We start from the raw sequence: 12387 nt of genomic DNA, 5'->3' as shown, positions 1-12387 counted from the left end.
TACACTTCCTCTTTTCCCAGATTTGTTGCAAGCCTACATTCATCGACAGCTTCTCCTGCAGCCACTGAAGATACAAGCACTAAGCTGTTGAGGGGATTCTGCAAAAGCACTTGTCTTTGAATGCCTTTGCTACACATCCCAATCTGGGTGAAAAGCGAGGGCATTCAGCAAAATACAGGAGGGGGCCCTGAAGTATTCTGATAAGGACAAAGTATACTTCATTATCTTTTCAATTAGAAATATCAGATAAGTAAGCAACTAGGAGACACTGTCACCACTGCGGTATCTCAGCCAGCTAATCTTTGCAAAATCTCCCTACGAGTTACTGAATTTAGAGATGTTTCCCACGTTAACTGAAGTCAAAGGGAGTAACATATCTGTTACACCAAAATAAGAAGAATGCTACTTTTGAGAGGTATGCAGATGAAAAGTCCTTTAAAGTGTATTTGTTCGCCAAACAGAGTAGCTTTCAGAGAAGAAAAAAGTTATAATTCACAGGTTATCAGTATAACCAGAAACAGCTAGGAATCCAAAACACCTTACAAGCTTCCTCTTCTTCAACAGATACAGGAGGAAATTCAACTTTTCACTCCAGGTGAATCAAGTTCAAAATATAAATCACAACATCACTCACTGGCAGCAGCGGCAACAAAAGGTAAATCCTTTGTTTTGGCAGGGATTCCCTGAAGACGCACAGCTTTATTTCAGTAACTTGCAGAAACACGCAACAGTATCACTGAGCCAACAAGCAGTTGGTCACATGCAAAGGAAAATGTCTCAGCAGGCAGCATGCAATTCCAGTTTCATTAACGGCCTTCTGGTCCGCGAGATGCAAACCCATGCAAGTCGCCCCACACAAAACCTCGGCAGCACCATGGCAACTGATAGCACAGGCAGCAGAGCGAGAGGAGGAGCCCTCAACTCCAGCAGCGGCCCCACAGCCAGGACTACGCAGAAAGCCTGGAACGGGAAGGAGTCGGTTCAGTTTTTCAGCTGGGCCAGTCCCGGACACGGCAGCGAAAGCATCAGCCTTGCAGACACTAAAGCATACTGGTACTTCTATGCACACACTTGTGCATAAATTACAGCAGCACTTAAAATTTTACAAGATCAATGCTCTATAGTGTAACCTCCTAGCCACAAACAGTCGGACTGGAAAGGAATTTTTTAAAATCCAAAACAAGCTCGAAAGGATCCTTTCTTTCTTTTAGTACTCTCTGCAATCACTCTACGACTGGTTTCTAGGCAGGCACCCTGTCCCAGTACCGGGCTGGGCGTACTCAACACACTACTGTCCAGACTAAAACTGAGGTGTTCTTCCAAAATTACTTTAATATATAATTAGTTGTTCTTAAGCATCTCAATAATTTATTGAGACTATTTACTGAGAAGTCCAAATACTGTTAGGTGCTAAAGGCTAAAGTCTCTGTTGGCTTAATATCAGAGGTAACAGCTGAGCTACTTCCAAAAATTTGGCTTTCAGTTGATGCAAGTGGATTGTCAGGTGACTTCGTACACCCATTTCATTACTTATGAAACCAGAGCCCTGATGATAAATATCAGAACACATGCAGGATTTATTCTATTTTAAACAAGAATTTGATATAAGATACTATCTTTGAGGCTAGGAATTAAATTTAGCAATAGTCAAGAACAACTTATTAAACAAAACAAACAGACTCAAAGTACTTTCCAAGTGGCATTTATAGAGGAGTTACTTAATCTACCACTAAAACTTCAGAAAGGAGCATAGCAACTGTCTAGCAGCTCACTACACAGCAAGCAAAAACTGTACCCCAACAGGACTACTGCCTTCAGTTGGAAGTGCTGATGGAAATTTCTGAACTCAAAGACAACGCAATTATGCCTGGAAGCAAAAAGATAAAGAAAAAACAGTATGTTTGGTTTTATTACCTAAAGGTGCAAAATGCAACAAAGAGTAAATTTTGTTCATGTAGACTGTACACAAGTAGAGTATTTTCTTTAATAACACTCATTTCCAATGTTAAATGCTATAACTAACAGAGTGAGGACGACATTTGCATGATTTTTATTACTGATGATACTCTTTAAATAAAGCACAACTACAAGCAAGAAAAGAATCAGAACATTTTAATCTGCACGGTTACTCTTCCAACACACAATTTCTGTTAAGAGCTGATGTACCACACACCAATTTAAAGTTCATTATCAGAGCATAGCTTTCTCAGTCCTATAAAGTAGTAGCCAACTGGCACAATCAAAGGTCTTCATAGATCTCTAGTGGTACAGAAGCCTATACTGTACAACCTGTCCCAGCAAGACTGTCTTTAGCAACAGCATAAACACTTAACATGATCAATAAGGTGATAGATGGAACAGCACAGAGCACACACAGTCTGCATGCTCAAATGAAGAAACATGAGTTGGCATACAGACTACCCACAGCTGGGTCAGGATATATCGATTAGACATCACAACTCCGTCAGACGATAAGGCTCTCAGCAATGTTTTCCAGCTCAGACAGGAGACCTGCAAATCTCAGGTACTGAACATATGCCAAACAGTCTACTGAAACACCTATGCTTCATGAACTGGCTATGTGATGTCACTTTTTACGGGGGTCTAAGAGCAAGAGAGGAGCAGCAATGCCTGTTACTATAGCAAAAGAGGCTCTCAGACGACCAGAGGTGGTGTGAGGCATGACTGCCATGAGATTCCCATCGTGGCATCAGAGGCTCGAGCATCTTTCACAAATATAGTTAATATGGCCTCTACTAGAATGAGCTGCTTTGCTATAAAACAGCACAAACAGGACAGTTCATGAGAGCTGATGACCAAGGAAGAGCACTTCTAACTATCAAAGTCATTTTAATATTGACATAGTGCTCCTCAGAAAATCTGCTTGGGATGTCAAGATAAGCGCTGGAACAGCCCTTTGCACGAAAGGTACAAACCATCACTGACACTGAATGTTATAGGATGGATTAGACAGTCTTACATTCAACCACCACAAAGCAACAAAATGGAGTTTAGAGGAGAAAGGAAGTTTTACTGTCTGAACTTCAGTGACCTAGGATTATGAGAGGAAAAAACAACTTGATCAGATGGCTGACAACCCTACTTTCCAGCTCTCCTGTGCTGTAAGAAGAATCTCTTTTCTCTAGCCATCAGAGCAACAGACTTACTACCTGACATGCTCTATGAAGAGGTAAAAGGATAGTTTAGATACACTCACAAACCCTTTTTCAGCTAAATTCTGGATTTTAGACATAATTGTTCTCTGAGAAGGACTTCTCTGCAGCAAAGCCCCTCACCTCAAATACAAGCTATCTCTATGTTCAGCTGACAAAAATCTCCCCTGTGAAACTAACCAGCAAACGGAAAGATTTTTGGCAACCTCTTCAAAAAGATACGCTCCCTTGGGCCTGCACCTTGTTTGACCCACTAGTCAAACTCTACAGAACTCCCCATGAATTTATCTTCGTCACTTGAGAAAGCGTTGTACCTTTGTGATTACCAAAAGGAAGCTGGAAGCAGTGTGTTCCATTAATTCACCGTCACAGAGTGACTTCAGGCAAGTTGCTGAACTTGTCTTTGTCTCAGTTTCTCCATCTGTAAACATTATTTGGAAATCTTTTGATGAAAGGGACTACCATCCTGGAAAACTATTTCAATTCATCTTACTTTATCTTAGAAAAACAGCCTATAATGCTGCAACTCTTTTTATTTGAACTGGCATTTCTCTCCAATTTAACTGAAAGTCAAGTACCCTCAAAAGAGAGTGCCAAAGTAAGCAAGTTACAACAGAGGTGCTCAAGGTTGCACACCTATTGCATTATAGCTCTCCGATGCCAGGCAGTGTCCTAGAAGTTGTTTGATTTTCTTGCTCTCCTATTGTCTATTTCCACACTGACGGTTATGTGTTCATCCAGTTTCTTCTGTTCCTAAAATATATATAGTTGCAGGGCTAGATCTTTTCCTGCTTCAAAATTACCTTTTGTGCTGCCAAATTATTATAACTGGCAGTCACTGGAAAGGTAATCTCCTTTAAATTTGTGTTAAGATTTTCTCTCTGTTATATTAGTGCCAGCTGGCTAAACGTGTCCATCAGTATGACCATAACAATTCTGTAAAGTATTTCCTACTATCCCCCTTCTGCCCCCATCCAGAGTCTGCTACGATTTGTTTTCAGAGGCTGTCTCCCCAAAGTGGGAAGGGAACCACCAATAAAAGGACAGATTAAAATTCCTTAGTCTGCACAAGCAAAGAAACCAGTAAAACAGAAGAATACGGTTAAAGGATTAGCCGGTCATATAAACATCTCCTACTGGTCAGTAAAAGCCAGAAGCCTTTTTGGAACCAACCATTTCTTCAAAAGCGACAGATTAGAAGTAGTGAGGGATTGTTCAGTAAAAACTATAGTGGGATTCAGATTGTCCTGTATGCTCCTGGAATGGGACGACACCTTTTAAAAAGGCAGGCAGAAGGAGTAGCTCAAGAGGAGGTGGTTCTAGATTTGGTTCTGACCATTGGGAGGAACTGCTGGGAGAACCCGAGGCTGAAAGGCACCAGAACAAACGATCACAAACCTATTTGTAAAGAACTAGCAGACAAAAAGGCAGTAAGTTACATCCAGCTGGAAGACATCAAGGACAAATCTTCTCTAAACAAAAATGCATTTGCTTCCTTACATGCTAAAAAGGCTTGCAAACAGGGGACTGTCAATTGCTGCAGTAAATTTGGATGTTAGGAATACTTTTGACACTGTCCAAAATTACATTTTCATAAATAGAACAAGTGTACATGAAACAACCGCAGGGTAGTTGGTGAGCAACTGTTCAGTTAAACTGGAAGGATGTAAGAAGCGGGGCTTTGGTAAGGATCCATTCCAACACCAACACTGTTTAACATTTTCCTTTTAAATTCATCAGTTATGAGGTTACCATCAAATGGATGAACGACTGAGGATGCTTTGAAATCAAGAATCTAATTCTAAAGGAATTTGACAAGGTGGCAAAGTAACCTGAAACGAGCAGCTGCAATTCAGTAATGACAATTGCAATTACTACCCCTAGTATAACTTCATCCATGTTCAGTGTGGTGATTGTTCAGGGACTGCTGCTCCCCCGGTACAATACCTCCTCACTCTACCCACGCTGCTCTACCGACAAAGCCTCAGGTACAGTACTGCGTACAGGTCTGGGCACCAGACTTCCTTAGTGTATGGGAAACAAAAGAAGGGGTCATGGAAGAGTGAAGCAAGACTGATCAGACACCAAGAAACCGTCATCTGCACACACACTGAGAAATACAAGATACCTAGCCTATAACAGAGAAAATCCCAATGGGTACATCCCGCTAGTGGTATGCAAATCAGCAACAGGGTAAAAATAAAGGGGCCTTTTGACAAGGAAACATTAACACTAATTAATACTAATACCAATCTTTTCTTTAACCATCAACAAAATTTTCTCTATCCAAAACAAAAAACGTTCCAGGTGATATGGAGTCATCGATCTTACCCAGGGGTCCTGCCAATTCTTTGGCTACATATAAAGCATCAAATCCCAGACAAAGACAAAATAAGCAAATAACATCCTCATTCTCAACAAACATGGCCCATCTAAAAGACATATACAAGTGAAAACTTTAAAGATCTCAGTCAACACATTTCAATTTTCTGAAAGCCGGGGCAAGAGACAGGCAGTATATGCAAGCCCACCATAACACTCAACAGCTGAGATGTCTGAACGGTGCTTAAGGAATTTAGGCACAGATAGTTCATTAAAACCAATGGCAAATAGGAGTTCGATACAGATAAACATGCAAGAGGTCATTTTGAAACAAAATGCCAGAAGCTGTCTTGGCACAACAAAAACATTTGAAGCCAAACCTGGATATAAAGTTGAATTTTTGGATTATCTTTGGAATGGATGGGGTAGAAAGACTGAAGACTGAATGAGTACTATTTTATCCGTACCTCATATGGCTTGCCAGGCCGTCTTGAGCATTAGAAAGTCCTAGATCTGAAAGGGAATCCGAGCAGACAGATACAGGCGACAAAGACCTCTCTTTCTCCTCTAGCAGATCAAGTTTCACCAAGGAGCTTGTCTCATCTTCTGAGTTATCCTCTGACACAGAGCCAATAATAAAGCGAGAGTGAGCGTTCACCTCCAGGGGTTTAGTGGGTTGGGAAGACTCTTCCATGGCTCCTACAAACTGGGCTCTCAGCACTGTAAGGGGCAAAAGAAAGCAAAAAACCCAAAACTTGCTATTGCAGAACAATGAAGAGGACAAAGCAAGGTTCACTTCTGATAGGAAACGCCACGTTAAAACACCATAGCTGAACCCAGATAGGAGTCCAGGATCAAGAACAGTTACTTCTGCTACAATCATTGACTTCTGTGTTTGCACAAGGACTATGAGGTCAAAGCAGCTGGTCATTCTGATCTGTTGCAGAACCTGCTAGTTTAGACAAAGCTGCAGTAGTCACTTAAAAGAAAAAAAAAAAAAAATCACATACAAATACATGACTAGAAATCCAAAATTTCTGTTCTACGATTATTCTTTGGTTAGTTAGTTATTGGTGATATTTAAAACCTGACTGGTTGTCCTGGGCAACCTGTTCTAGCTGACCCTGCTTAAGCAGGGGGTTGGACTAGTTGATCCCCAGAGGCCCTTCGAACCTCAGCCATTCTGTGATCAAAAATTTGTATTTCAACACTGGGACTCATTGTGCTAGGTACTGCACATAGCATCATTTACTGCTATTCAAATGATGGATTTTCTTGGTCAAAAATGCCCTTTTCCCAGGCCTTGCCAGGTGCAAGACACATTATCTCTTACATTTTTTCAGAAAACCTCATGTTTCTTAGGATTCTTTTAGGAATCTGAGCTGATCTACCAAACTCTGGGAAGCAGATACAGTGTAATGGCCAGCAGCCTGCCAGCCAGGTGGGGCTAGGCAAAACCTAAGAAGTGTTCAGCACACGAGCCCACCTCCAACTGTGGTCAACAGCAGACACTTGGACAAGAGAAAAAGAACGGGCTGAACATATAGTTTGCCTCCCCAAAATATCATCTCAGCTTCCCATGCCAAGAACTCAAGCCAGAATTGCTACCTTTGGGCTTAAAGGCATGAAAAGTTCCTGACGCAAAGTGAGTAATTTTGAGGTTTTCACTTAGAGAAGCATCCACAGATTCCGGAACAACTACAGGGTTAACTGAGTATCTTATAAAAAACAACTCTCTAAGAGTTCTCTATACATATAACAGGTATAACACAAGCAGCAATTATTTTTAAACTTCTTCCACATACTGTTGTGCCATCTGCTTTATCCTTAACCTCAAAAGATCAAGCTTTAGGAAGACTTCAATCTTCAAAGCTCGTTCAAGTCTGAGGAGAAGTCACCACCAGGATGACTTTAACAAATCTAACAACCCACCACTGTCAAAGTGAAAGGTCTCACTCCATTCATACCCACCTCTTCCCTTCTCTGCCCCAGCTGTGTGTTCACATTGCCTACTCCCCACCAGCTCTGGTGCCTTCCAGACCACCCTCTGATCTGGTTCAACAAAATCATCAGAACTGTAACCAACAAAACAAGAGAATTTCCTGCGAGGTTAGCAAGTGGAGTTGGAGCAGCAAAGGGAGAGGATGGGAAGACACTGGTAACGATGTGGACAGAAGCAAAACCTCCCCTCTTTGGCAGCAGTGAGCTGTCAGACTGGCTCAGCCATCTTCTGTAACTTCACCCTGACTTAAAACTCTTGGTCTCAGGTCATCCATGTCAATAAGGGGACAGTATCTACTTTATGGTAATATACTGAAACTTAGCGGCATGATTTACAATTGTCAGAGGAAAATATAAAAGTTCAAGTCTCCGTTTTCCATTAAAAAAATCATTACATAGAGAAGAATCCCTTAATACGGGGAATTGAGTATCAAAATTAAGTGTTGTTCCAACAGGGAATGAATGTATTTTCTTCAAAATTAAAAAAAAATTACAACTGAGAAAGAAAGAACATGACAGATGGAGAAAACAAAGGAGCACCTCACAGCACAAAGACAGGTGGGATGGGGAATAAACATTTGATACACCCTGCTCTGCCTGACTTCGATGCACTTATATGACAACTACACACAGCTGGGAATCACATCATTATAAAATTAGGAATGCTTATGCACTAACCTCTTGTTATTCTTGCAATCTGAGCAGTTATCCACTTCCAAAATGAACTGCAAAAGAAAAGAATTAACAAGTAAATGTAATTGTTACGAAGAATACTCTGTGTTTGTTTTCCCGACTAGGAATCAGTGAACACAAAACTGTTGTGGGGAAAAAAAAGAAACACACAAAACAGATTAGATCGCTTGCTCCAGGTCAGAAGAGTAAACCAGGAACTGAACTTGTGATGTCCAAGTCAAGCCATGGCACCTCCTGCTAGTCCAGTGTTCTGGCAACTTCTGAGCAATGTGTTAGCACACACCTGATCACCCCACATATATTTTAGTTCTGTTTCTAAAAGAAACTACGCTTTGTGCCAGTGCTATATCTACTTATGTCAATTTTTTTTCCTCTGTCAACTGCTGAATCTGCTGGCCGATTTCAGCTGAATTTGATGGTCAAGAGTAAATCCCAATGATAACTAGAAATCTCGTGAAAAACTGGTGGCTAGAAGACGCAGCTGACATACCATATTTTTACATGAAAAAACCAACAGTTTAGCTGTAAAGCACACTGTGACACAGCAATACAGACAAGGACAAGACAAGGGGACATTTATCTCAGGGCCTCGTTCTCCCAACAGCTACTTCACTACGCAGAAAGGACTGGTTTGATACCCTTAGCTCTCACACCGCATTGATATCCCAAACCGGTGGGAAAACCTCATCAGTCCTGCTAATTATAGCCATGTTATACCAAGTACAGGGATGCAGCATAGTTGGTTTGATATGAACATGACAGCTTCCATCCAGTACACAAGCAAAACTGGACCACAAATAGGACATGATCATAGTTTTAATTTTAGCACAGACAAGGAATTTATAGACAGTGCAATCCTCAAACACTATGCTCTTTCTTTTCATCAGTAACTGAGAATTAAAAACTGATCCAACTGGCTTATGCACTTTTACCATCAATGTACTTGACTGAATTATTTAGATCAAAACCCGTGTTGACATCACTACTCCCACAAACTCCAGTTTCACTGGGGCCACGGGCAGTTCATTTGAGAGAGAGACGTACTTAACCATTTTATGACTGAAAAGCCACAAATATCTGACTGACATAGGCATTAAAAGGGTGAGTCGATCGCCTTTTTGAGGGTAGAGATGGAGAAGAAGGGGAAGCGTGACTGTAAAGTCTGCATACTTATCTGTGACGTGCAGAAACTAAACCATACAGGAAGATTTCTTTAACTGAGGTGCTTGGGCAGGACTTATAGCTCAGATGATAGCACAAAGTTTAATCAAATTTTGTTTGTGCATGTAAACATGAAGATAATATTTACGTGTATATTTATCCTGGCGTCAGATCACTCCTACAGAATTTCATCCAGACAGATTTACTGTTGGTACAATTACCAGCACTGAAGAATCTGGGATACAGCCAAACTAACTTCAACCCTTTCTTAACGAAGAAAAAATTAAGAACTTACAGTTAATAAGCAAGTTTAAGGCTTTTTTTTTTTTTTTCCCTAAGCAGAGAAGGAAACAGAGGAACAGGCAGTGAAGCGTTTCACTCAAATACTCCATGAGAAAGCATCAAACCAACGCCAAGGCTCCTGATCCCCAATGCCACGCTCAAACAACTTGACTCAAACATGGTTTGTACAACTCGGTTCAAAAGCAGTTAGTTATCCATGAAGCCCCATTCAAGTGCACTTACCAATGCACTTCCAACCCCTTGTAGTCCAGTCCCAAAGTCATGAGTTCCGCTAAAGTTTTGCAATCAACTGGTAACTCAACATTGCATTGAATTAGACATAAGCTCAGCTTGTTCTCAGTATGCCCAAATTCGTTATTCATATTTAAATTAATTTCAGCATCGTCTGGGGCCAAACGAAATGCAGACTTTCTCAGAGATCTCCTCACAGAAGCCTTTCGCTTTCAATGCCGCAAACGGGATGCGCAAGTCTCAGCAAACCTCTGCACACTGTATTCACTATAGTTTCTTACACAGCATCCAGCTGACCACCAAGACAACGTTCATGTACCACTAACCTTAACGGATGTACTGTTTAGTTTTAATAATGTTGAACTAGACCCGAAAAAACAAAATTGTCTGGCTCCTCAACTCTCAAACGCCCCTACACTTATTTTTGCAGGCGTCAATAACCTGTCAAACAAGTTAACTTTTGCAGAGAGACAACTTTTTGCTGAAAAAAACCTAAGTTACAGAAGGATGCAGATTGAGAATTCGATCCTGCAAAGATTTAAGACCAGGTAACATCGTGTACTCTGAGCGCGTTCAGTTACACAAACGTGTTAAATCACAGTTGAATCTTAACAGAACCTGAGCCACGCTGTCCTCCCTCCTCCTGGGGAAATCAGCTCACATGAGAGGTCTGAAGATGCACAGCATTTTCGTAACTCCCCAGCTCTGCAGGTAGTAAGTTATTTAAGATGCAAATCGTGTTCACACTACAAGCAATGAAAATTCTGCAATCCAAATTCAAAAAGTAACGTATCTAGTTTTGCCTGAGGTGAAACAAAACCCAATTCACTTCTCCACAGCTCTACTACTATCATTAGTAAAATTTTTGGCTTGACAGTGAAACGCACGTGTAAAAATATTAGACGTTAGAAGTTTTTGTAACTTTAAGATCATTTTTATTATTGTAAAATACACCTAGGCATGAAACTCACATAATGTCAGTTGGAAATTAAGTTTCTAGTTTTTTCAAACCACCCCATTCTGAAGACAATTACACTACTGAAAAGAACATTATTACTTCAGTGAAAATGAGTTGTAGGTTCTTTCAAAGACTCAAAATAGCACCTCTACGATATTGATAAGTCACATAAAAAGGAAATTAATAAAAAGAGTTTTATTTAAAGGTCTCCTCTTTAAAACCCAGGGATCTGTGGTATCGCTAATCAACACAAATCATTTTAAAACAATGAAACAGACGTGTACGTTCACCACCCTAACTGAATAAACACAGGTAATAGAAAACAAAGGAACAAAAAAGGAAAAAACAAAGTCAAAATAGATGGCATCCGTGTAACAAGTTGGCTACTTAATCGCTTTTACTGAACACACTAAATCAGTGACATGCTCACCTATAGCAGGACTGACAGTGAGCTTCCAGACCAGGACAGGGCAAAGAGATGATTTTTGCACCAAGACAGGCCACCAAGCATCAAACCGTTTACCTGCAGAGCCGCTCGCCTGCGTTCTTCTACCAGGCCACCTGCCGACGCATTTTAAGACTCGCTCGGTCTCAAGACTTCGCCAGCCTGTATCTCTACGCAACCAGTGGGCCACTATTCAAACTCTGCTCCACCTGAGCCATGCCTCCTGGTTAATAATTGGGCATTGCTTAACTTCCTACCCTAAAATGTTCTCAGCAAATATCAAACACCCTACGAAGTTCTTTTGCTTCTTCCGTACTGAAAGGTGCTTCACAAACCGTATGTCCACAGGTTAGAAGTTCTAGTTAGTTAGTTTTCAGATTTACTCTATCATCGTTGGAGACATAAAGCTAAACGTACAAGTGCAATATATGCTTCCTAGGTCTGCTCAGGTAAAATATGTCTGCGTCACATCCAAAAAGAACCTAAAGACAAAAACAGAGCCCAGATTTACAGCTATCCCAGTTTGCGAAAACACTCAAGACTCTCTCTAAATCCCATTATCTTTGAGAGAATTAGGCATAACTTAAATGGTTTGCTGACTATTTACAGCCTGCTAAATTGGACCAGACTACAGTTGTTATACTTTGGATTATTTTTTAACGTGGTATATTTCAATTTAAAACTTTCTCAGGAAAACGTAAGAGACACCACCACGAAAGGAGAGGCGAGAATAACAACCCGGTTTGTTCTGCAAATCTGCTTTTACAACTTCATTATTTTTGAGAACCCCGCAGCACCTTCAGAAGGCGTCCCCAGGGGCTCCTTTCAGCCCCTCCGAAAAACCAGGCCCCAAACTCTTCCCTCGAGACCTTGCAATCCCGTCAGCGATGGACGAAGGATGACAATAAAGAAGAGGGATGCTTAGGCTGGCGAAGCGAGCGCCTCATGCTCTAGTCCTACGCTGATTCGGCGGCTCCAGGACACTCGATTTTGGTTTTTTTGGGAATTAGCTCGCTCGCACGAGGCAAAGCCACCACCAACTTGTTGTTCCGCGCTGGAGCGGCAGGGCTGCGGAGGCAGGCGGGAGGTGCGCGGGGCGG

At 41.3% G+C, this 12387-nt stretch overlaps 1 protein-coding gene across 1 annotated transcript in view; it reads right to left on the bottom strand.

The window, feature by feature from the left end:
- ACACA (acetyl-CoA carboxylase alpha) overlaps nucleotides 1-8217 on the bottom strand; it is a 136500-nt gene extending 128283 nt beyond the window's left edge. The window contains 2 exon segments of the mRNA XM_009329104.1: nucleotides 5963-6215; nucleotides 8175-8217. Coding sequence (XP_009327379.1) covers nucleotides 5963-6189 — 227 coding nt within the window. The 5' untranslated portion in view covers nucleotides 6190-6215; nucleotides 8175-8217.
- Between the last annotated feature and the right edge of the window lie 4170 nt (nucleotides 8218-12387).

The sequence above is a fragment of the Pygoscelis adeliae genome, unplaced genomic scaffold (assembly GCF_000699105.1).
Source record: "Pygoscelis adeliae isolate BGI_AS28 unplaced genomic scaffold, ASM69910v1 Scaffold427, whole genome shotgun sequence".
In the NCBI taxonomy this organism is placed as follows: Eukaryota; Metazoa; Chordata; class Aves; order Sphenisciformes; family Spheniscidae; genus Pygoscelis; species Pygoscelis adeliae.
This window is presented reverse-complemented; position numbering and strand designations above follow the sequence as displayed.